The following is a 22,035-nucleotide window of genomic DNA, read 5'->3' as shown; positions in this document are numbered from 1 at the left end:
CCGCCCCGCTCCGCGGAAGGCGCCCCGCCTCACCTGCCCCGGGCTGGCTGCGCTCCGCAGCCCCGGCCGCGCTGGCTCCTCACCTGCTCCGCTGTCTCCGAGCCGCCGGCCCCGCCGTCCCGCCTGCTCTGCCCGCGCGGGGCTTCCCGGTGCCTTTTAAACCCTCGGTGACGGCTGGGGAAATTCCCAGTTTTGCTTTTTTTTTCTCTTTTCCCCGTAGAATGAAAGCAAAAGAGACCGGTTCCCATCACGCCTGCTGCCGGGAAGGGCTGCTTGGGAATGGCAGAGGCAGCGGGACAGCGTGGGGCGGGGGAGCTGCGGGAGGCATTGCTCCGCGCCGGTCCGCGCTGCTCCCACCGCCCGTGGCGCCTGCTTTCCCTTGAGCGCCTGCTTTCCCTTGAGCACCTGCCTCCCGTGGGCATCTGCTTCCCGTGGGCACCTGCTGTCCCGCGGGTGCCCGCGGAGCAGGTGCGGCGCAGCGCCGGGGGTGCCTCTCCCGCCCGCCCGCCTCTCCGCACGGGTCCAGTGGGAGGCAGGGAAAAGAATGGCAGTGACCCCTTCCCCGCGGGAATTGCGGGCTGCAGAGAGGGGAAGGGGGCAGAGGGAGCGGCCCGCCGAGATTGGCGTGGGTTGTGAGACACCGGGGCGGCTGCGAGGATCATGCTGGGTGCCGCCGAGGATGTGCTTCGGGGTGTATGCACAGGAGGGTGTTTCAATGTTAAAAAGCCAAGAGGTGGTTTCTTTGTGGGTTTTGTTTGTTTGTTTGTTTGTTTTGTTGGGTTTTTTTTTTTTTTTTTTTTTTTTGGTTTTCTTTAAGTATGTGGAAATACTGGAATACTAGCTCTTCCTGGCTTTTCTAGGAGAATTTTTGGGGCTTTCCAGATAGATATGACTTAGGAGTTTCTGAGAGTTTACTGGAAAGATGTGTTATTACCAGTAATGCTCTCTTTCTTTTGAATTGCTGGCCATATGGAGTGCCATTCTTTTGAAGTTACCTAACTTCAAGAAAACCCCTTTTCAATTTTCAGTCTACATCTCCTAGAATTTTTTTATGACACTTGTCTAATATTTTTTCCAGAGGACTCATTTAAGAATGTCTGAAAAAATTTGATCATCATCCTGTAGTGGCTCAAGGGACTTCATGCGTGTGCAACACGTGACTTACTTTTATTCTGTAATTTCCTCATTTAAAAAAGATTGGCGATCTTTACAATAGCTTATGTCTTATCTCTACTTGTTGCTGGACGAGCCAAGTTTAAAGTGATGGAATCAGATTGTTTTAATTTAGAGGATTGCTATTTTCGTCCCTTCAAGTATGTTTGTGAAGCAGCGTATCCAAATTGTTTGTATTACCCTGTTGGTGAACAAGCATTGCAGTTCATCTTTTGCACTGGAATCAAGAGGTGCAATGGGAGATTGGAAAAACATTGCCCTATAATTGGGTTCTTGAATGTTTTTTGTGTCTTTTAAAATACTTAATATTGGGCCTTCAAGCTGATAAATCATTCAACAGAGATATCGTTAGCGTAAAGATTTACAAAAATAAAGTTCTGTGGAAGTTAGGTGTGTCCACTTGGAGCTTGAAGATCATAGTAGAGTCACCTTACAGAGGTCTTAAATTTACTACATGTAGGATCCATTTAAGATTCACTTAGCTCATCAGGCTAGATTTCTTGAGACATTAATAGTCCTTGGTTGATCAGTATATAAAAGGTCAGAAAATCTGGCTTTCAACCCATGAAATTTCCAATTAGAATTTGTCACGCAGGTTGCTCAAGAATTCTGTGATTTAGCTTGTACAGGTAAAATTTTTCCAGTCGTGTTTATGTACACAGAGGTGTACATAACCACACATTCTCATGCAATCTATCAGAGAGAGAAGAGTTCACTAGTCAGGAAAAGCATTCATTCTTCTTTGAGGATCCAGTCTGCTGTGTGTGGTGGAACTTGACTGGGATGGGCTGTAAGGAACTGTGTTTCTTTTAATGGCAGTGAGCACGTGGTGTGCCTGTGGTTCTTGCATTGCAGAAGATAGGTGGGTCAATGCAAATTATGGTCGAGTTTTATTGCTGTTTTCTTAGTTGTTCAAAATTGCTCTCTGAGGCCATGATTTACTTGTGATGCCCAGGTCCAGAGGTGCCCATCTCTTGAGTGCTGGACTGGCTGTACCCAACAGCCCATCCTTGCCAGAGAGGAAGGAAAGTAGTAGCTGGGGCCAGGGCATCCCCTCTTCCTTTCCTGGCTGCTATCCCACAGCTACTCCATATGCAGTTGTTCTGAGTGGCGAAGATGGGCAGAAACACTGCATACTCCTGTAGGAACTTGCTGTGATCTTTGCTAGTCCTCCATCATAAATTTCTACCTTTGCTGTTTTTTTTTTTTGTTGTTGTTGTTTGTTTTTTTTTGTTTTGTTTTGGTTTGGTTTTTTTTTTTTATTTATTTTTTTTTTTTTTTTATTTTTTTTTTTTCCAAAACCTTCAATTTAAGCATTATCCTAGCCAGACTAGCACTGGGCCAGAGTCCAATTATTCCTAATCACGTATTATCATGTACTTGGTCTCTTTCATTCGCAGGACCAGGTGAGTCACCTGCAGCCTCCTGTCAGTCCCCTCAGGCTCTTTTGATGTTTTGGTCTTTTCTCTCTGCCCATCCTCACAGAACTCATGTTTTCCTGGATGTCACGCAAAGACAGAAGACCAGGGGGCAGAGCAAAGGAAAGCAGTCCACTGCAGGGACAAAGTGATGGGCAGTAAAGTTTGCTCAAAAAGATTGCAGAAATCTTGTGGAGAAAGTTGTGTTGCTGCTTTAGCTCACATTATGGCTAGTGGCATGGATTTGTACATTTGGTCAGCCTGAAAATATGTTTAAACACACCTTTGTTATAGATGTTTGTTCATGGGGATTTCTAGAAGTTATCAAAGGAAAAATGGACAGTCAAAATGAGATTCAGCTGCAGGTTAAGACACTTGAATGTCTAAACATATATGATTAAAACGCTCCTCTACATGTGTCCAGTGTGGTTATGGTCCAATAAAATTCAATGCTTGCAGTGAACCCTGAGGATGAATTCAGCCCAAGCACTCACCAAGTTGCTGGTCAGCTCAATAGTTGTAGGCTCTTATCCACACTGGCTGAATCATCTTGGGGTGTGAGGGAGTTTAGACATCCAAATGGTGTCTTAATCTGGAGGTGAATCCTTCCCTCTAGCAAGGCACAAGTCATTTGGTTGTACAAAGATCCCTTTTAAACTATTTTAACAGGATGTATTTGTCAATACAGCACACAGTCTGTGGCATTAACTAACATATTCTGTTCTTCTTCTGTTCTTCTTGTATTCCAGCCTTTTTTAGATCTACCTTACCAGTTCTGCCACTGCTCCTTGTTCTGTCTCCAGTGAATGCATCTACTTGTGCAATGGGAAATAAAACAACAGAAATCCGTGTGAAGTATGAGAATATACTAAGTCACGACATCAATGAGCTGGTAGGTAGTAGCTCTTGGGCTTCCAAAACATGTTGATTATTTTTAGATGTTAACAATTAATAATAAAAGCTCTAATTTTAAAACATGATAAAAGACCAATTTAAAGTCACACATTATGCTGGAATGGTAGTTTTATTTGAGGGGGTGCAACAATTCAGTCTCTTTGAAATCTCTGAAATCTGTGGGTAGTGCCTGTTTGCATGTACAAATACTGTGATACAGTTTTTTGTGCCTGTGCATTATGTACAGACGCATGTACTATTTGGCCATACATCATATATTTGATTAGAAAGTACTTTTTTCTAAGGTAATTTCATGACTGCTTCTGTTTGTATGATTTTATCAAGAGAAGAAAGCATTACAGCTGTAATTTGTTCCACTTTATTAGAGTTCTTGACTGAAGTTTTATATTGTCCATTGAATACAAATGCACAGAGGTACAAAATTCATATGACAGTAAAAGTTTGTTCTTAATAGGTATTTGTATCTTAATAGGTTTCTTTGTACCTATTAATATATCTTATTAAGCCAACAAAAATTATCTTTTCTAGATGGCAGCAGAGAAGAGCTTAACATTCTCATGTGTAAATCTCCTCCGTTATGGCTTCATCAGCCACATTTATTATAGCTTTGCAAAATAGTTTCTTAACAGTTTACCAGTCCATGCCCAAAATTTACCATCCAATTCTTCCTCATGAATTATTAGCAATTAAATTCATCTGTCAAGAACACTTCCATGGGGGAACACTTAAAACAGTTGTATTAGTAGAGGCATTCCCACAAAAAAAAGTGATTTTCCTGACAGATTGTCAGTAAATGAGAATTTACCATACTGCTGCAGTCTTAAATCAAGATCTATTTGCATGAAATACAGATAATGTACTGCCTTTTTCCAAGCAAAAGATCAGGAGTCATTGCATTTCTTCACATTTAGGAGCTACCACCATCCTTCAGAGCATTATGGCAGTGGTCTCCAACCCAAGACACATCAACTATCATCTGGAAACAAAATATCTTTAGGGTCAGGGAATGATCTTTTAACATTTTGATCATGTTATGTTGGTTGAGATTATGAAGAGAGAAAGGTATTTCTCTGCAGATAAAAGACTTTATCCTGAATGAGGCATCAAAGTTGGGGAGAATATTAATGGCCCTATTAGAATGGATGAGTGTTCCCCTTACTTTGCTGTCATATTTTTGACAAAGACAAGTATTCTCTAAAGAACAAAAACTAACTCTCTTGGTAAGCAGTTAGAAGATAGCTCACCTATAAGAGAAAATGAAGGAATAACACCTTCTGGGAGGCACATCCTGCTGCCTTCTGGTGGTGGAGATCCATGAGGTGCATCCCAGCCCTGCTCAAGATGCAGTGTCAGGGAGGCTGGGGGACTGTCCTGGCCTGGATAGGGCAATGCCTTGCCACTGTCCCATTGTGGGATGGAGTTTGATGTTATATATCAAAATAAATACATAAATAAAACATTAATGAATTAATGTTTGTGAAAACTAATGGGAATGTACTGAGCTCTGAAGCTTTTACTTCCTAGAAGACATACACAAGCAACTACTGTGTAAGTTTCTTTATTTTTTCTGTCTTTACTTTTCACTGTTTAAGAGAAATTTGTCTTCTATGTATAATCAGTGTATTGCCACTATAAGTTAATAGCAAATAATATGTGTGCTGTGTGGGTGATAGCAACTGCTCATAGGCACTTTCCTGCAACTGCAGAGCCAATGTCAATAGCTTTCAGCTCCTCAGCCAGATGTTTGGAGCAGCTATGAGTTTGCTGCAGAGCAGGATAGTGAATCGTATACTAGATCTCTGTAAGGTAATTAAATTTTTATTAATGCCTTTTCTGAGCTCAGGATTTCCCTTAGGTTGGTTTAGACACAGCCAATAAACTGCCTTCAGATGTGGTTACTGTACATTATACTAAAGGTGATCTGAGGAAACTAGAGAGGATGGGAAAATCTCATAGCAATTAGCAAATGAAGTGACAGATATGTAGTTTTTGGGATGATTATATATAAATATATATATATATATATAATTATAAATCTTGGTGCTGTGTGACTGCAGCACTATCTATTGTGGTGCAAGAAAAGATGTGCATTAGCTTCCTGATGCTGGTGGTTTGGGTTTTTTAATTTGGTTTTGTTGTTTTGTGGTTTTTCCTTTGTCAGTGAATATTTGACTCCCTAAACTCTTGGTTTTGAAAACACTTTCTGGATAAAGTTTTGTTTATCTTGGGTGAAATTCTGAAATACAGGCAATTTCTGCAAAAAAACTTTAAGAATTAACTGTCTGATGTGCTCATATGGATGGCTAAGTGAAGAGATCTAAAACAATACTGTCGTGAGCTGCCTTTTTTAAAGCCCTTTGGCTTAACTGGAATGTCTGGATGTAGGCTGAAGAAGACAGAGCTTCTGTTGAGTTGACTTCCATTGTCATCTTGATGACAAGTGTGAAAGTGGAAGAAAAAACTACAAGAGAGGACAAAGTCTTGATAAAATATTATAATCAGGCAAAAGACCATGTGATGTTGCTTAGGCCATCTTCTGTTATTACATATACAAAGTGAGTGCTACCATCTGTTTAGATCTGAGACATGTATTTATTGAGACAAACATTGACAAACGCTGTAGTCAATGTTACAATTTGAATGTAAGATTTAAACATTGCTCCATGTCTCAAAATTTCCAAAGAACAAAGCAATTTGATGGAATATGAAGATTTAAATTGAACAGATTTGTGTCCATTTCTGGGCTCCCCAGTATAAGAGAAATATGGAGTTACTGGAGAGAGCCCAGCAAACGGTCAGCAGGATGCTGAAGGGACTGGAGCACCCCTCTAATGAGGAAAGGCTGAGAGAGCTGGGGCTGTTCAGCCTGGAGAAGAGAAGCCTCAGAGAGATTTCATCCATGTGTAGAAATACCTCGAGTGGGCAAAGAGTGCAGAGCCAGGCTCTTAACAACAGTGCCCAGTGATAGGACCAGGGCCAGTGGGCACACACCAGCACACAGGAGGTTCCTTCTGAACATCAGGAAAGAGCTTTTTACTGTGAGGGTGACTGAGCACTGACACAGTACTTCCATGTCTAAACATAAATGATATTTTACAGGTAAATATGTCTGCAGAGAATCGTGACAGGTGCTGCAAGAATAAAAGAAATGAAAATATCAAAGTGTTTTTCTGCAATGATACTGAGGTAAAATTTAACTTTTCAGAATGTAGAGAATACAAACCCAAATGAGTTCTTTGTACAGTCCTGGATAAAATAGTGTGATAGGGTAGTATTTAGTTGTAAAAGTCAAATCACAATATTCAGGATGGTTTGTTTTTTGAATCTGAAATTATATGATGTCTTGAGTAAATTGATATTTTAAACATTTAAATATTAAGCAATTCCATGTACAAGAAATGTGGGTTTTTTTCCTTACTATCAAGATTCTTTTATATTTTTTAAACAAAACAGACACTTTTTACCAATGGACGTAAACATTATAATTTCCCAATCTCTTTTTAAAATTTTTCTACAGCAAGTTATATTAGCTAAGCTTTTCACTTTAGACCTGAAAGCTTTAAAATAGTAGTTTGGGCAGATCTCAAATGCCAGAAAGCACAATGGTCAGCTGTTGCTACAAATTTTGTCATGACTTGGTAAAAGGACTGGCTGCATAAATAATTTGTTTTCCTAACTGCATCAATTGATTTGATTACAGCTATGATTTCTCCCTAACATCCTTATGCTACTATTATTATTACTAAAAATTGCTGCTTTAAATATCTCAAAAAGATGGCAGGTAAGTCAGATTAGTTATGTATTTGATTGAAAAAGATTTGCACTATGAAAGCAAGAGAAATCAGTAGTAATTGATGGAGGGTTTGGGGTTTTTTAAAGATAAAACAACATTGCAAATAATTAATGGTGCACAAACTTTTCAGGACATATTTTCCTTGCTCTCTTGACAGGAAATAGAATCACTACAGAGCATGGCATGCAACATGCTCAGATTCTTTAATAAGCAGAGAATCAGCAAAGCCTTTAGACAGAAAGCAGCATTCGTCTCATGTGGGACACTACAAGTTCTACAGTGTAAATGTGAAAGACCTAAAAAAGAAAAGGTGAGTTGTACTCAAATTTAGTGAGTAAGAGTTTAACTACTGGCCTTATTTTCTAGAGCTCTTCAACACAGACTATCACATTTGCCTCTAAAAGATACAAATATCTTGCACATGTTCTATGACAAAGGAAGTTTTCTCTGTATAGCATTTGTTGTGTAATAGACATTAAGCCCAGCAAAGACTGAGAAAATCATCTGGAAGTCTATGGTGAAGATACCTGCTCTGGTTCTGTAGTGAACTGAATTTCACTTAAATCTCCAGTGAGAGACAAGGACCAGCCTTGTGCAAAGAAGGAGTTTAAACTTCTCTGGAGTATAGTTAGAGTTGTAACTTCTCACTAACCCTAAGAGTAATGTTTAATTTGGTTTTTCTCAACAAACAATTAGGGTGAGTCTCTCTTTTCTGTAATCTCTTTCATCTTTATTTTAACCACAATCTCTCAAATTCAACAAGAACAATTAGGTATGATAATATTTGGTTTTTTAGTCTTTGACAGAATCTTCTTTTTGAGGTGCCACTTAAATGTAGCCTAGTGATCTACTGACTACTGTAGCAAAGGAAGAGTGTTCTTTTAAGTGTGGCTTAGTGTTACCTATTGAATACAAAAATACTAACCAGCATCAAAAAGTCTCCACATAGGCACCAAAAATATGATGCCTAAAGAGATGGATTGAAGGCTTCATTTAGCTTTTTATTTTTCTCCTTGAAGTGGAGAGATTTACAGTCTGGGATGAGATCTTCAAAGTAATGTTGGTGTCTGTATTTTGCTTTGTCACCTCTGGTGAATCCAACATTTGCCTTTAAAGGTATTCCAGTCAAGTCATAGAAGTCAGTGTCACCCTTACAACTCCTGCCTAACCTTAGGGATTCCTGTTTTCATTTAAAGACAATTAAAGTAATTCAGAAAAAAAAATTATGAGCAGATATTAAATATGAACCAGAACCACAATAGGTTCTGTTCAGGCTGTGATCCTGAACAGTAGGGCACAGCCCCTGGATCTGGTCTGTCTTGTTCCACTAGTCTGAACACATATAGTCAAAGTTTGGCTCACAAATTAATTTGCTTTATTTTGTGAGTCCTTCAGACAATGGAGGATAAATTTTGATCTGTGATGGAGGATGTACATGTTCTCAGTTGGACACACTTGTTTCAGGTGTCCTTATTTGCTCTGAGTTAAAGCCTCATTCTCACAGTCCCATGGGCAGGGTCTCTCCAGGATTCAGATGCAAGGCAATTGGTTTGCTTGGAAAGGTGGCTACAGAAATGGAATAAGCAGTTCTCAGATAACAATGCAATCTGTTCTGTTTCAGGTTTGCTCACAGGTATTTCGTTTAGAAGATACAGAGACAGGTGAACAGTCCAAAAAGAAATGTAACCAAGATGTTTGTGAACTGAAAGAAAATATATCTAGCCTTCGATCCTGCTGGAATAAATTTGAAAAAATAATTTCCAGGTGATTCCAGGTGAATCCTGCTCTTTTCTTTTGAAGTGGCATTACTTGGTATCTTTGCATTTTATATGCATTCTTCAAGTAAACTTGCTCGCTTATATGAACACTTTATGCCAGAATTCTGATGGAAGGATGATGTACCTTGTTCCTGGAGATGACAGAAACAGAAATGGCTGAACCAAGCTGCTGACTTCCAAGAAGTGGAAATAGAAGACCAGCATTTGAAACAAAGAACTCTACAGAAGTCCGTGTCCAACCTTTGTGCTCTGGAAACTACTCTGAATTTTCTGATTTTTCAAGTAATTTTATAATACTGTCATATGAAAGCAGCCACTTACATGTCTACTGGAATTTACAAAAAACATCTTGGAATCAGTAGATGAAGAAAAAGAGTATGAAAAAGAAGCTGGTTTCTTTATATCTATGCAAAACACACCAAGGACCAAAAAAAAAACCAATTTACCAAAGCAGCAGATCATCTTGGATTTGTTCTCCTGAGACAGAAGTGTTTTTGGTGTGGGTCTCATGGGTCTGCTAACTGATTTGGGTTTGGAAAAACAAGGAAAAAATTAACTTTTTCAAAAACTTAGGAAGGGTACTGAATTTTGAGAGATGCAGCATGCTTCTACTGGCTGAAGCACAGGCAAGACTGAATCCTGTGGAAGAAGAAAAAGATGCCTGAATGTAAGTTGTTCAGTTGACTGGAAACAGCACTACACTCATTCATTTATTTGATCAACCCAGAGTGAGCTGCAGGAGGAGCTAGAATTCCTTAGCTTCAGATTGTGATTTCTCATACGCAATTATTTTATGTAACATGTTTTAAGATGTTAGGCAAACATGACTTAAAATATGTGAATATTGTCAGAGAATAATATATTGGCATTTAACTAATAAAGTGCTCATATTTTATTTTGAATAAATAGAAGTATTTTTATAGTTATTACTCTTTTGCAGTTTCTTACTTTGATATAACTCCTTTGGTAATAAAATATTTGTCTTCTATGAAATTGGGCTGTTCACTTTTTGACTACCATTTCTCCTTTTTTAGGTTATATTCAGAGATAGTCAGTCATTCGAAGCTCAGCTGGGGAATTCCCATCTTTAAATACCCATTTCTTAGCTGCTTTGTAACCTGCCCAATTTAAGTAAACATTTCCATACCAGCCATCTGCCTCGGACTGAATACTTCAGGAAAGCTTTAGTTAAGTCAGCCTGGTTCACTTCCTGGTTTGAAGTAAACGAACATAAATTGTTTTATCTGTGCTAAAAGAATTTTTCTGTAAAACTACTCTGTAAAAATTTTGGTGTTCAGAACAAACACCCGAAAAAGCAGTAGGATGTGCTTCAAAGAACTGTTTGCTCAGTTGATTGTAAAGAGCACTGGTTTTATGTATTTGACTGGAACAAGACTGCTGTACTGAAGCTGAGAGGGAAGAGGTTAAGAGCAAACCTTGCCATGCTTTTCTGAAATACACTCCAACCCCCCATGTATTTATGGTGATGATGAGGCAGGAGTGGTAACTTTGTAAACTGTGACTGAGACTTTCACACATTCTCTTTAGCTCTTCATATAAGAGATCACAGCTTTAACTCAAAAGACTTTAAAAAACTGAAGCCAACCCCAGCCCATAAATCTTGTATGCAACAGGGAAAGGAAACATTTCCCAGTATCATACTGCAGACAAAGAGAACGTAACCACAATTCTAAGGACTTCGCTGGAAATCCTTTCTTCTGAAAGAGGACTCAGGAGACTGCAGATTCAGTTGGTCTCTGAGACAGAAGAGCAGTTGTTTTGATATTTTTTGGAAATTCAAGAACAGTTAAAGCCAGCACTCATTTCCTAATAACCACTTGGCAAGCAAAGGGCAGTGTGGGTTACAGCAAAAATACACAGATGCAGTATTAGCTACTACAAAATTGAAAGGTCAGTCAGTTAAAGTTACTTAAGCAGCAGTCCACAACTTAAGTCTTGAGAGAAATAAAGCAATTCCAGGACTACCCTGGGCCAAAGACCAAGGGTAGATCCAGAGCAGAAATTTAAATAAAGTGATTATGAAATTGTGGATTTCTTCTGATTACTTCTCTTAATAAATATCCTGCCTGTCTGATTCTTGTTGCCAAATTTCCTGATGTCACCGCTTACATGTAAACACTAACTGCTAAATGCATATACTTGTGCTCTTTGGTTTGTTCCTTCAAATTGAGAACTTCAGGTTTCCTGAACTTACAAATGTGGCACTAAAGTGCTTTTCAGGAATTGGCAAAGGAATAAAAACTGTGCATGTTATCATCACCATCATGCCTACCTACCTGCCACCTTCACTTATGCATTTATTTACTTATTTGGCCACAGAAAAGAAGTAATATGAGTGGTCAAAACCATTTTTTAGAAGTACATGGAATTTATGGGAAGGTGTCAAGGATAAAAACTTAGGTATTTAAATTAAAAAGATTTTCACAATGTTGTTGCAAGAGGTTCATGTTTGAGACCATCTAAAGAACCTGAAGGTGCACAAGTCCATGGGACCTGATGCAATACATCTGTGGGTTCTGAGGGAACTGGCAGAGGAAGTGTCTAAGTCACTATACATGATATTTGACAAGTCATGGCAGTACAGTTCCTTTGGATTGCATCCTGTCCTTCAACTTGCCCAGGGTGCACTCGATCTCACTGTGTCATTCATAAAGACACTGTAAGGGCACCAAAACAAGAGTCCCAAAACAAGAGTCCTGAGGGACAGCACTCGATACCAGCCTCCACCTGGACACAGACACACTGACCACAACTTTGCAGCTGTATCCATTCAGTCAATTCCTTTTCCACTGAATAGTCTACCCTTCAAGTCTGTATCTCTCTAAGTAAACTAAAGAGCTCAGTAGAAGGAAGTTTCCCCTAAAAAAAAGGAATGAAAAGAGGCATTGATCTCTATTCATCCATATTTAGCAAAAAAAACCCCAAAAAAACCCAGCAATCCAATCCCTTATTGCAATTTCTGCACGCATAAATGAACTTCTCAAGAAAAATATAAACATTTCATCAACATAACAGTGCTCTAATGTCATGAAGGAGAACAAACCCAGATCAAGCTTACTATCCCTTATAGTTTTATTATTAAGAAGAAAAAAAAAAAAAGAAATACTACAGATGTCACAGTGATGGGCTCTACGTAAACTAAATTCTCAGTATAGTTGGGGAAATAGAGGAGATAGAGGGTTAACTTTATATAAGGAGATCGCACTGATTTAAATATCTGGTATGTTTTTCAAAGTGACTTAGGAATCCAAATCTCATCTCACTCAATTAAATAACCCTATTCTTTGTGTACCTGAGATCATACATCACAATATTAATAAGACTGAAATTATATTACCTACCTGTATGCTATGTTTTATAAGATAATTTTACATTTGACTACAAAAAATGCACATCACAAGAAGCTTTACTGGCATATTTGCTTTATTGTTAACAAGTGCCAAATCAGCATTAGGTGGTGGTTTACATTTATTAATTAAAACAGAACTGACACTTTAAAACAAACATAATATACAAAACAAGAGGCAAACAAACCAAGGAATCCTGGCAAATAAACCACCTCACTGGATGGTCACAAAGAAATATTCCATGTACTGAGGGGGAAGGCAAACATAACAAATGCAATGCTGAAAAAATTAATCACGTCCAACACATGAATGAACACGCCATTTAAAAACACAGAACATTAATAAATAAAACTTATGAAGAGAAACATATTAAGTGGCATATGCAGGAGGAACACCAAGAGTTAGAACACCAAGAGTTACAGTTACAACTGTTTGTAACAGTTGTACTGTACTCAGCACTTTACAGACCCCACCCAAATTCATTCACGGTTCTGCCAGAAAGCCAAACTGAAATACAGAACTATGGTAAACCATGCACTTCTGTTTAGAACGTGGGTTCAATATTCAGCCACATTAAACTGAGTATTTGATTTGCTGACTCAAACGTTCAAATTGGGAAAATATAATTTCCCTATCAATTATTTTTGTAAAGAACAAACACTTATTAAGAGAAAATATGAAGAAGCTGTTTTCTGGCAAGATGAAGTAGAATGGGACTAAATAAGATCCTCCAGAAATGTGTATTATTCTGGACTGACATAACACCAAAAAACCAAACCCAAAACAAACCAAAAAATGAACTCGTATGCAAGACTAATCTCTTATACTGTGAATACTGGAATGAAAATATCAACCAAGTAACTACTGAATTCAGCTAATGAAGTCTTTTACCTAACACTTCTTCCAACAACACAATTAGGTCACTCAAACCTTACTTAGCAAGATTGAAAAAACCAACCAAACCAACCAGCAACTAAACAATCACAAGATGGAATAAGATGTACTTGAAAGGCAATTAAACTATTTTCACCAGAGTACTGAAACAAAGATGAAAATTCTACTTTCTCATACAACCCATATAACTATTCATAGCTTAGTCAAACTGGATAGAAATAAAATTGAAAAAAGTGCTCTTACTAAACACAATTTTTTCAGCCAAGACTAAAAACACTAATAACAGGTTTGTTCTTTGCAGATATATAAAGTCTGTGTGATGGAAACTAGCACTTCTTGTGACCTTTGTAATACATAGACAATATAATTTAATTTTATATGCAGACTATTTACGTAGAGTCTACACATCAGTGTGCACATATCTTATTTAAAGTACTGCAGTCATACCTCCTTCCACTGACTTGGTAAGCAGGCATCATGAAAATGTTCTCCCTGCATTTCAGGCACCAGCTCTCAAGCTGTGATGGTGAATTAGGAGTTAGTCCCTTGCAGATGACAGAGCACTTCCATGATACATAAAGACTGGGTCAGGTGTGACAATACAATCTGGAGTTCCCACTCTGTGAAGGCACAGGACATGTGGCTGCACTGGAGTGGCCGCTGCCCCAGCAGCACGGGAGAGGCTCAGAGCTGGAGCACCGAGGACAGCTCCCCCTGCCTGATGCCCTCCCAGCCAGGGAACTCTCAGGTGGAGCTTTCCCTGTCCCTCCAGGGAGTTCAAGGGCTCTTTGAGTCTCTTTGGCAAATTTGAAAAATTCTGCCTATATGTTCATTTCATAGTTACAACCTGAAATGGGGGTGAAGCACTTCCCTGTGTCCACCTCCTTGCAGCGGTGTGTAAGACAAATTATTCATATAAACACATATTTTAATTGCTGTGTATTTGGAGATTCCAGTTCTGAAACTACCTAGGGTGTGGGCATCATGCATAAATATAAACCTGTGTAAAGTATATCATACAGAGATTAAGCTTTATGCTATGCTGTTTTTACTATTGAAGCTAGCATTTTTCATAACTCCATTGCACTTCTATCAGCATAGTTCCAATGATCTTGTACTACTTCCTGGCACAGAGAGGTCCTTTGTATAAGAGAAAATCACAAAAGTAGAATGGGAATGCAAACTCCCTCAGGTCAAACATCAAAACCAGCCTCTTCTTGTTTCTTTAAATGGAATTTCACCATTGACCTTTTTACCCCTCCCCCTTCTTTAAAGAATGGAAGAACCTTAGTAAGAACATTGAGAAGATAAAATGGCAGACAGTAAACCTGTCATAGGGTTATACATTGGTATAGGAATCATCATAACAATTGCATCACTAAATTTCACTATAAACAGACAGTGCATAGTTTATGTTTTTTCCTCCCATGAAAACCAAGGCATAAGGGTGTGGAGAAGACTACAGCAAGAGGGTTTGGATGTAGATCACCAATAAATTAAATTTGGGAACGTCTTAACACATGCAATAAAATAAAGATTGAAAATTCAGTCCAACTCCCTGGAATTTTTTTTTCTGTGAATATAACAAATTTGTTTCTCACATTCAGTTCTTTGGGGATATTAGGAAAAGTAATCCACTGTTTTGTACAAACATCCACTGAGATGGAATTACAGTGATCTGTGCTGATACCTTGAGTAATACAGACTAGGGTCTGTAACACCACAGACTTCAGAAACCTATGTCATTCAGTAACAAAACCAGTTGAAAAATACAAAACATATTTGGCCTCATATGGTAAGTCTTACCATATAGCACCAAACTACACAGTCAAAAAGAATTTCATTGTCTGCTTATATTTACTGTGGATTACAACACATGCACATTATCCAGGGTTACTATCAATAGCTGAGTATGTTTCATAGACATTCTTTGTAGGGCCAAATTAAAAGATCAAGTTTAAAAACCTTTTAATGTGTTCAGGTTAATTCCCTATCTCACCTGCATGATAGATCACGTAAGTGTAAAAGAAGCAAATGATGAGCTACTCAAGTAATTTACTAAATGCTGCATTGAAAGCAAAGAAGCTCAAAAACAGCTCACCAAGCAGAAAATACAATAATTGTATGAGTATTGATTTGAAATTCGGAGATCTGCCACCTACAATTCAAAGGAGAAAGAGTCAATATGTTTTTTTCCTGGAGTTACAGTAATCCTAGAAAATCTGAAAGGTATTTAGTGCTGTACTAAACATTTCCTTTGTAGAAAGCATTTTTAATAAATGGAAAAATGCATTTTCCAGCAGAAACAACTGCAAATTCATCAGGCAAGAGTAGATTCACTATCTGATCAAACCTATTCTGGACTGTTATCTTTGCTGTTGGACTCTCAGCTCACAATACATCAGTCTGCAGACCTCTATGGCCCAAGTTCAGGGCAAGATCACCAAAGCAGGCTTATCTAAGGAAAGAATGCAGAATTCCGGTTTTTCTAAACACAAACATGAATGTGCCATAATATGGATCCTAGAATCTAAACTCCTAGAAAATAAACTGGCTAGGATTTGTCAGCTCAAAGTATCACTACCGGTCATCCATCCTGTCATGCTCAGTAGCCAGTTTACACCAATTGTGAAAAGACTACACTAAATGAGGTATAATTTATTTAAAAAGAATTGTATAAAAGGCATAAGACATTCACTGAACTAATTTTAAAACATGAATAGCTGGTGGCCTGCAACATAACTACATCAAGTCTCTTAAATCACTCATTCTTAAGACTGGTATCTGCTTTGAAGATGTTTTTCTTCAATCATGCTTTCTTCCAAATTGGCCCCATTGATAATCACAATTTTTGAGAATGTAAGCAATGACCATAACACTATAATGGAACACTATATTACATTTTGTCTAATTTGCAAAGAAATTAAATGAATTGAAACTAATGGTGTTTGTGAGCTGAAAGTACCAGCTTCTGACAAAAAATGTATTTACTGTGGGAAAGGCACAGTTATGTTATTTCAGATTGTTCTGTCACGCATAATGAAGATGGTGCAAGTACTTCAAAGCAAAACTTCACAAAATAAATTACAACATTAAGGTACATGTTAAGTGATTTGGCTTGTGAATGGTTTTATTAGTAAATGTGTAATTTACTGTGTAATTAGTAAAAAACCCAACAACTTTGAGTCTCTCCCTTCTTCCCAATGGATTAATGTGAAGTCTATTACTAACTTGAAGAAACTGCTGTTTTGAGATCAGAAATAAACAAAATAGCAGGAAAAAAAAAAAAAGTCAGGTATTGATAGCAGTGAAGCACAGTTACTCCCCTACGCATTCATATGTGTAAGCTGTGCTATTTTCACAGGAATAAGAATAAAAAAAGATTCACTACTTACATCAAGATCTACTGCTCTAATAGCACTCATTTTTATAGAACTAATTTTTTTTGGTATTGGATACATCAAGAAGGCTGTTTTCAAAAAAGGAGTTCAACATTTAGGTAGGATAGGCATAGACTTCGACTCTGCTTGAGGAAATGAGGGAAAAGAAAAAAACCAAGCAGGACCTTTGGAAACAGGACAAAGCACAACACCTTTAGATATGCTAGTCATGGTGGAGCACAGGAGGAGAAAGACAAGTATTTTGAAACAAAAGGAACTTAATAAAATGAATAATAATAAAATGATTACCATATTTTTCCTTATAAATACATAAAAATATTAACATGCTTTTACTGAAAAACAGAACATGGAAAGCCACAAAAAGAAAATCTTGCCTTTCGTCTTAGATGCAAAGAGAATTCTCAGGTAGTCTTTCCACTTTGATTCTTTAAAAAATCCTAGGAAACAACTGGAAAGTCCAATTAGCATATTACTGTTAAAGAGTTTAAAGATCTGAACTTTTTACACTTTTATCTAGGAATTTATAAGGAGTTCCTCATGTTGTTTTCATTTAGAACACAGCATCTAAGTTACTGTCATAGATGAAAGAAATGCCTCCACAGAGAAACTTTTGAAGCCCAAGTTGTTCATGGCTAGTTCCCTATAGGTAAGCATTATCCTACATAAGAGATTTTTAAAATCCTTTGCCTAGTAGGATTTACAATGAAAAATAACATTGAACCTCTTCTACTACCTAGGTTACTTAAAGCATTTTTACTTTACTTCTAAATATTTTCAACACAGAGTAAAGAGTATTTCCTTGAATGGCACAGTTTTAGGTAGCTGCTATTTTTATATACAGTATATATCATTGTTTATAAATAACTGTGTAACCAGAAGATTGCACTCAGAAAATTACAAAGTGATGTTTTGACTTTTGCAGCATGAAGCCTAACTGGATGGAGTACTCAAGCTTTCCATGCAACAGTACATAGCAGATGTTCCAATTTCTTGTTTTCTTTCTGCTTTAAAGGATGTGTTCACACAACCATTCTTCGAATTCCACACTCACAGCAGAACTTTGCCCATTCCACTGGATACTTAGTTCCACATTCATGGCAGAACTTGGATAACTGTACAGGTGAAATTCCTTCGCTGCTTTTTGCACTTCCTCCATTCACTGAGGATGGGCAGTCTCCATTGTCATACCCAGTTTTCCCATCAGACCTGAAAATTCCCAGATGAAGAACATTCTCTGTAAGTCAGTTCAGTAGAACAATGTAAAATTAGTCTAATCTATGCAATGAATAGAGTTATTGTTACTGCCATTTTAATTCCTTCACTTCCTATATACAGTGATATATTTTATATACAACGCTACCCAGGCTCCCATACATATCTCCAGATACTCACCTTCTCTGCAAGAAAATAAAAAACACCAGAGTTTGAGGAGCAGGATCAATTTTTTCATTGACTACTTAGATTAACTGGAGTGTTTGAAAACTTAAAACTTAGGGTGTAAAAAAAGGAAGGCTAAACCAGCAATACAATTTCTATCCTACCCTTTAAAAGGGCAAGACAATTCGTGTGCTTAGCATGCAGATTTAATTCAGTTTCTACTGAAATAATATTTGGTTATTTTTTCAACAGCTCCTAAGCAGTTTTTGACATTTCCAACAGGCTCTTCTGTGCACATCTGAGACAGCTGATGACAAAGGTGTGCTGTCAGATGATAAACATGCAAAATACATTGAGCACCTCATACAAGCCAAATAATATTGATCATCTATTAACTGCAGAGAATAATATATTCCTTAACTTCTTTTGTAGGAGGTAATCCCCTTTAATGAAGGTTCTATTAATGAAAAAGTCCACAAAATTAAAAGCTACCTTGAGTGAATGTCTGAATTGCTAGTTTTTCTTCTGTTTGTCAAAGCACCCGTGCTCATAGCTCTTGCCACACCAGGAGGGGTTGATGTCCGGGTTTTTGTTGCGCCTCTAAAATACAAGAAATATCTGATGCTTTATACACACACAGAGAAATACATACAAGAATACTTATTTTCAAATATATATGTATATATATATACACAAATATAAAAGTGCATCAATCTACACATTAGTTAACTGTATGAAAAATAACTCATTTCCTACCAGCAGACAGAGGAGCTTTGGCATGAGCTTTGCATAGTTTGAACTGTTATGACTTGAACCTTACACTGACAAGTTAAATGAAACAGCAAGTCCCTTCCTGTTCATGTGTCTCACTTCCTAACAGGTAGATCCTGCATTATAGGTTGCTCAGTTCATTCTTATGTCTACCTTGACAAATTGTAAGTCACTTTTTAGGACTGGCAGGTCTTTTAGGAAAAAAGAGAGCAGATGAATGCAGGTTTTAATAGTTTAAGTTCTGTAGAAAGAATACCATATTTTCAATACTTTGTGACCAATATGAAGTGAGTGAACAAGACTTTTTTTCTTCTTAGATAATGATGTAAATCCTTTTTCTTCAAAGCACAATTATATTTATGAATATAAACAGAAGAAGAAAGAAAGTGTATCCAGGTGGGCATTAGGGCCTCAATTTTTTCTAAACTGTTGCAGCGTTCATGAAGTTGGGATCAATATTATGACCACACAGATATGGAAACTGCTCCCCTCAGGACTCATGAGTAATATGAGAAGTCAGTATACAATGATCAGCACATCCCAAACACTGAGAACATCTTGCTGCTGGCTTTGATGAGTAGAGAAACATCAGAATACCCTGAAAAATCTGAGGAGTGCTAAGAAAAAGAAATTGGAAGTGGCATCATTTTATCATTAGTGATCAAGGACAGAAGTTTTCATCACTGCTCAAAAGAACTACAATTCACTGGGATTTCTTCTTCTTTGGCAAATTTTCAGACTATGACATCTTGTGCATGACCAAGTTTTTCTGTTCTCATTCTTGAACACCAATGCATAAATAAAATTTAAGCTGGGACTCACTCAAGGACATTAAAAAAATATTAAAACAAGACTCCATTGAAAAAATTAGTCACCAAGAGACCATTTGCTCCCTTCAAATAAACCCAACTTCTCCTTTAAGAATCATAAACTGTCTGGTCTTGGTTTGGTTTTCAAACCACATATAAGGAAATGCATTCAACTCCAGTAACTTCAAATGCAACACTGACACAACTGAGGAACATGTAATAACTCCTGAATTATAGACATGCTGCATAAAACATTTCTCCCTTCATGTCATGCACATGAAATAAAGATGGCTTTTCAGCTCCTTCTATCACTTCAGCCAGTGGAGAAGTGATAAAATAATTAAAGCACAAAGGTGGAAATCAGCAACTAAATGCAAGATTATTTAAACTGAACTTATATCTAAATAAAGCATTCAAGTTTAACAATAATAGCTTCTACTTGCAACAGGCATAGTGGAATGATCAAAGACTATGATGGATCACTGGGCAGAACACTAACCTTCTCCATTACTTTTCCTGTCTGCTCCCTTATTTTGCAAGGAGATTCTAAAGATGGACTTAATTGAAAAAAAAATACTGTGCAGACTGAAAAGCACTACATCAGTTATATCAGAATTAAAACTTTCTAGAAGTTATATAAGCCTTTCAGAAGTTACAGAATTCTGGAATAAAAGTTCTAAATGTAACCTAAATTACACTGCTATGATGTACAGATGCTAAATCATCTTGTGCTGTTTTCCCCATCTCATTATACAATGAAGAGAGACCTTTGCTTATAATTGAGTAAAACTCATTAGAGCTCAATAGTAGAAAGAACATACTGGGCTGTTACTTTACCTGTTATGGAAGACAGAAAAGCATATAAAGAAAAAATCAGCTGCACACACAGAAACATGGGATCATCATGGTTCAGGGATGATCAGGCAATGAAGCTAAGAATAGAATTGTGTCTCAATTCCTGTTTAGACAGCTTAAAGTAATTAAAAACAAAAATTCAAAATAATTACCAACTCACTTTTCTCTGCATTTTTACCTCAGGACCAACATACTACTTTTTCAAACCTAACAGCATTAATTTCTTAAAATGAAGTCTCTTCAGAGTGTATTTTGAACCAGTTTTGAACATCATGTTAGGAGTCCTGGATATTTGAAATAAATTGATGTGAAAACCGGTCCACTATTCTTCCCTGTATTTCAACTGTATCATACACCCTTATCTCACTAAGTACTCTGAAAATTCACATGGTGCTTTCAAACTAGGTGTATGCTAAAGAAATTTCAGAGAAATCAGTGTTTTAATACAGTACTCAGGCCACTGACTGAGCTGGGATGGGGAGGACATCGAAATACTGAAAAGCCACATTCAAAGGGCACAGTCCACCTTGTATGAAGGGAGTAAAGTTTCATAAACAGATAAAACATGACTCATTAAAGGTTTAACAGGACATCTTTATTCCAAGATGTATGAAAACAGCTTTCTGCATATTTCTGCAGTCTTTTTCCACAACTAGTTTTCTAAAAACAAAGAAGAAACTCAAATATGTTTTCAGACCAGAAACTTCCCTTCCAACCTTACCCATTCTGTGATTTCTGATGTTTTTTATGAGTAAATAAACAAGGAGTAGGCTGCCACTGTCTACAACTTTATTCAGCCTATATCTAGACACACAATTAGCACCATGTTTCACATATGTTTGGTGAAAAAACTTGAAATTGCACCCTTAAGTAGTAATGTATCCTTAAGTAATAATCTGATCTCTAGAGACAGATACCTTCCAACAAAGTCAGGTATTTTTGGTTATTTCAACTTGTCCCACCACAGCTTGTTTTTTTTCTGATCTGCCCTATCTCTGCCTTCTCTATATCCTTGTCCACTTCTGTTGTTTTTCCTGTTTGGTTGGGTTTTGTTTTGTTTTTGAAAAGCCATATAAATCCCTGCTCTACACTGTATCACATGAAGTATGAATAGAGCCTGGCAGCAGATGAGGCTGTGTACGAACACCAGCTGGAATTCTTAAAATCTAGACATACTCTAAAGAAATTTATTATCCACTCTCTATTTTAAAAGAAATAAGATTGAAAGTGACTTCCCTTCCTAAAGCAGCTCCTGTTGTACATCTAGTTGAATTACCACTGCTCGCAAAATAAAAATCTGAAAGTAATTTGTAAAAGAAGCCCGTTTGTTTCTATGCGTGCATTTATGATTTGGTTGAATTCTATCATAAAACACTGATATATAAATCTTGCTTCTTAGACAGAATGTTTTCGGATATCCTTGACAGCTGTCACTATTAACCACAACAGCTCATAGTTCTGTGCAGTGTCATAAATAACTTTC

The 22,035-nt window shown here is 37.5% G+C and overlaps 3 protein-coding genes across 34 annotated transcripts in view; 1 reads left to right on the top strand and 2 right to left on the bottom strand.

Moving 5' to 3' along the window:
- Positions 1 to 763, bottom strand: part of LOC119695711 (translation initiation factor IF-2-like) — a 92,084-nt gene extending 91,321 nt beyond the window's left edge. For 22 of the 29 annotated variants that reach the window (XR_005255359.1, XR_005255356.1, XR_005255375.1 and 19 more), the window contains exon 1: positions 34 to 763. Coding sequence is in view for 8 of the 29 variants with exons in the window: in XM_038124756.1 (XP_037980684.1) it covers positions 34 to 662 (629 nt within the window). In the remaining 21 variants the exon portion in view is untranslated. The remainder of the gene's footprint in view (positions 1 to 33) is intronic. The other 7 variants (XR_005255358.1, XR_005255376.1, XR_005255377.1 and 4 more) reach the window with 1 other exon arrangement.
- IL7 (interleukin 7) overlaps positions 1 to 16,615 on the top strand; it is a 32,385-nt gene extending 15,770 nt beyond the window's left edge. The window contains exons 2-5 of the mRNA XM_038124868.1: positions 3,341 to 3,483; positions 6,606 to 6,692; positions 7,457 to 7,609; positions 8,921 to 16,615. Of these exons, the coding sequence (XP_037980796.1) occupies positions 3,341 to 3,483; positions 6,606 to 6,692; positions 7,457 to 7,609; positions 8,921 to 9,067 (530 nt within the window). The 3' untranslated portion in view covers positions 9,068 to 16,615. The remainder of the gene's footprint in view (positions 1 to 3,340; positions 3,484 to 6,605; positions 6,693 to 7,456; positions 7,610 to 8,920) is intronic.
- ZC2HC1A (zinc finger C2HC-type containing 1A) overlaps positions 12,487 to 22,035 on the bottom strand; it is a 34,754-nt gene continuing 25,205 nt past the window's right edge. For all 4 annotated transcript variants that reach the window (XM_038124692.1, XM_038124699.1, XM_038124683.1 and 1 more), the window contains 2 exons: positions 18,610 to 18,717; positions 12,487 to 17,946 (listed from right to left, as the gene is read on the bottom strand). In XM_038124692.1, coding sequence (XP_037980620.1) covers positions 17,760 to 17,946; positions 18,610 to 18,717 — 295 coding nt within the window. In that variant the 3' untranslated portion in view covers positions 12,487 to 17,759. The remainder of the gene's footprint in view (positions 17,947 to 18,609; positions 18,718 to 22,035) is intronic.

This window comes from Motacilla alba, chromosome 2 (assembly GCF_015832195.1).
Source record: "Motacilla alba alba isolate MOTALB_02 chromosome 2, Motacilla_alba_V1.0_pri, whole genome shotgun sequence".
NCBI lineage: Eukaryota > Metazoa > Chordata > Aves > Passeriformes > Motacillidae > Motacilla > Motacilla alba.
Note: the sequence above shows the minus strand (reverse complement) of the source record. Positions and strands in the feature narration are given on the sequence as shown.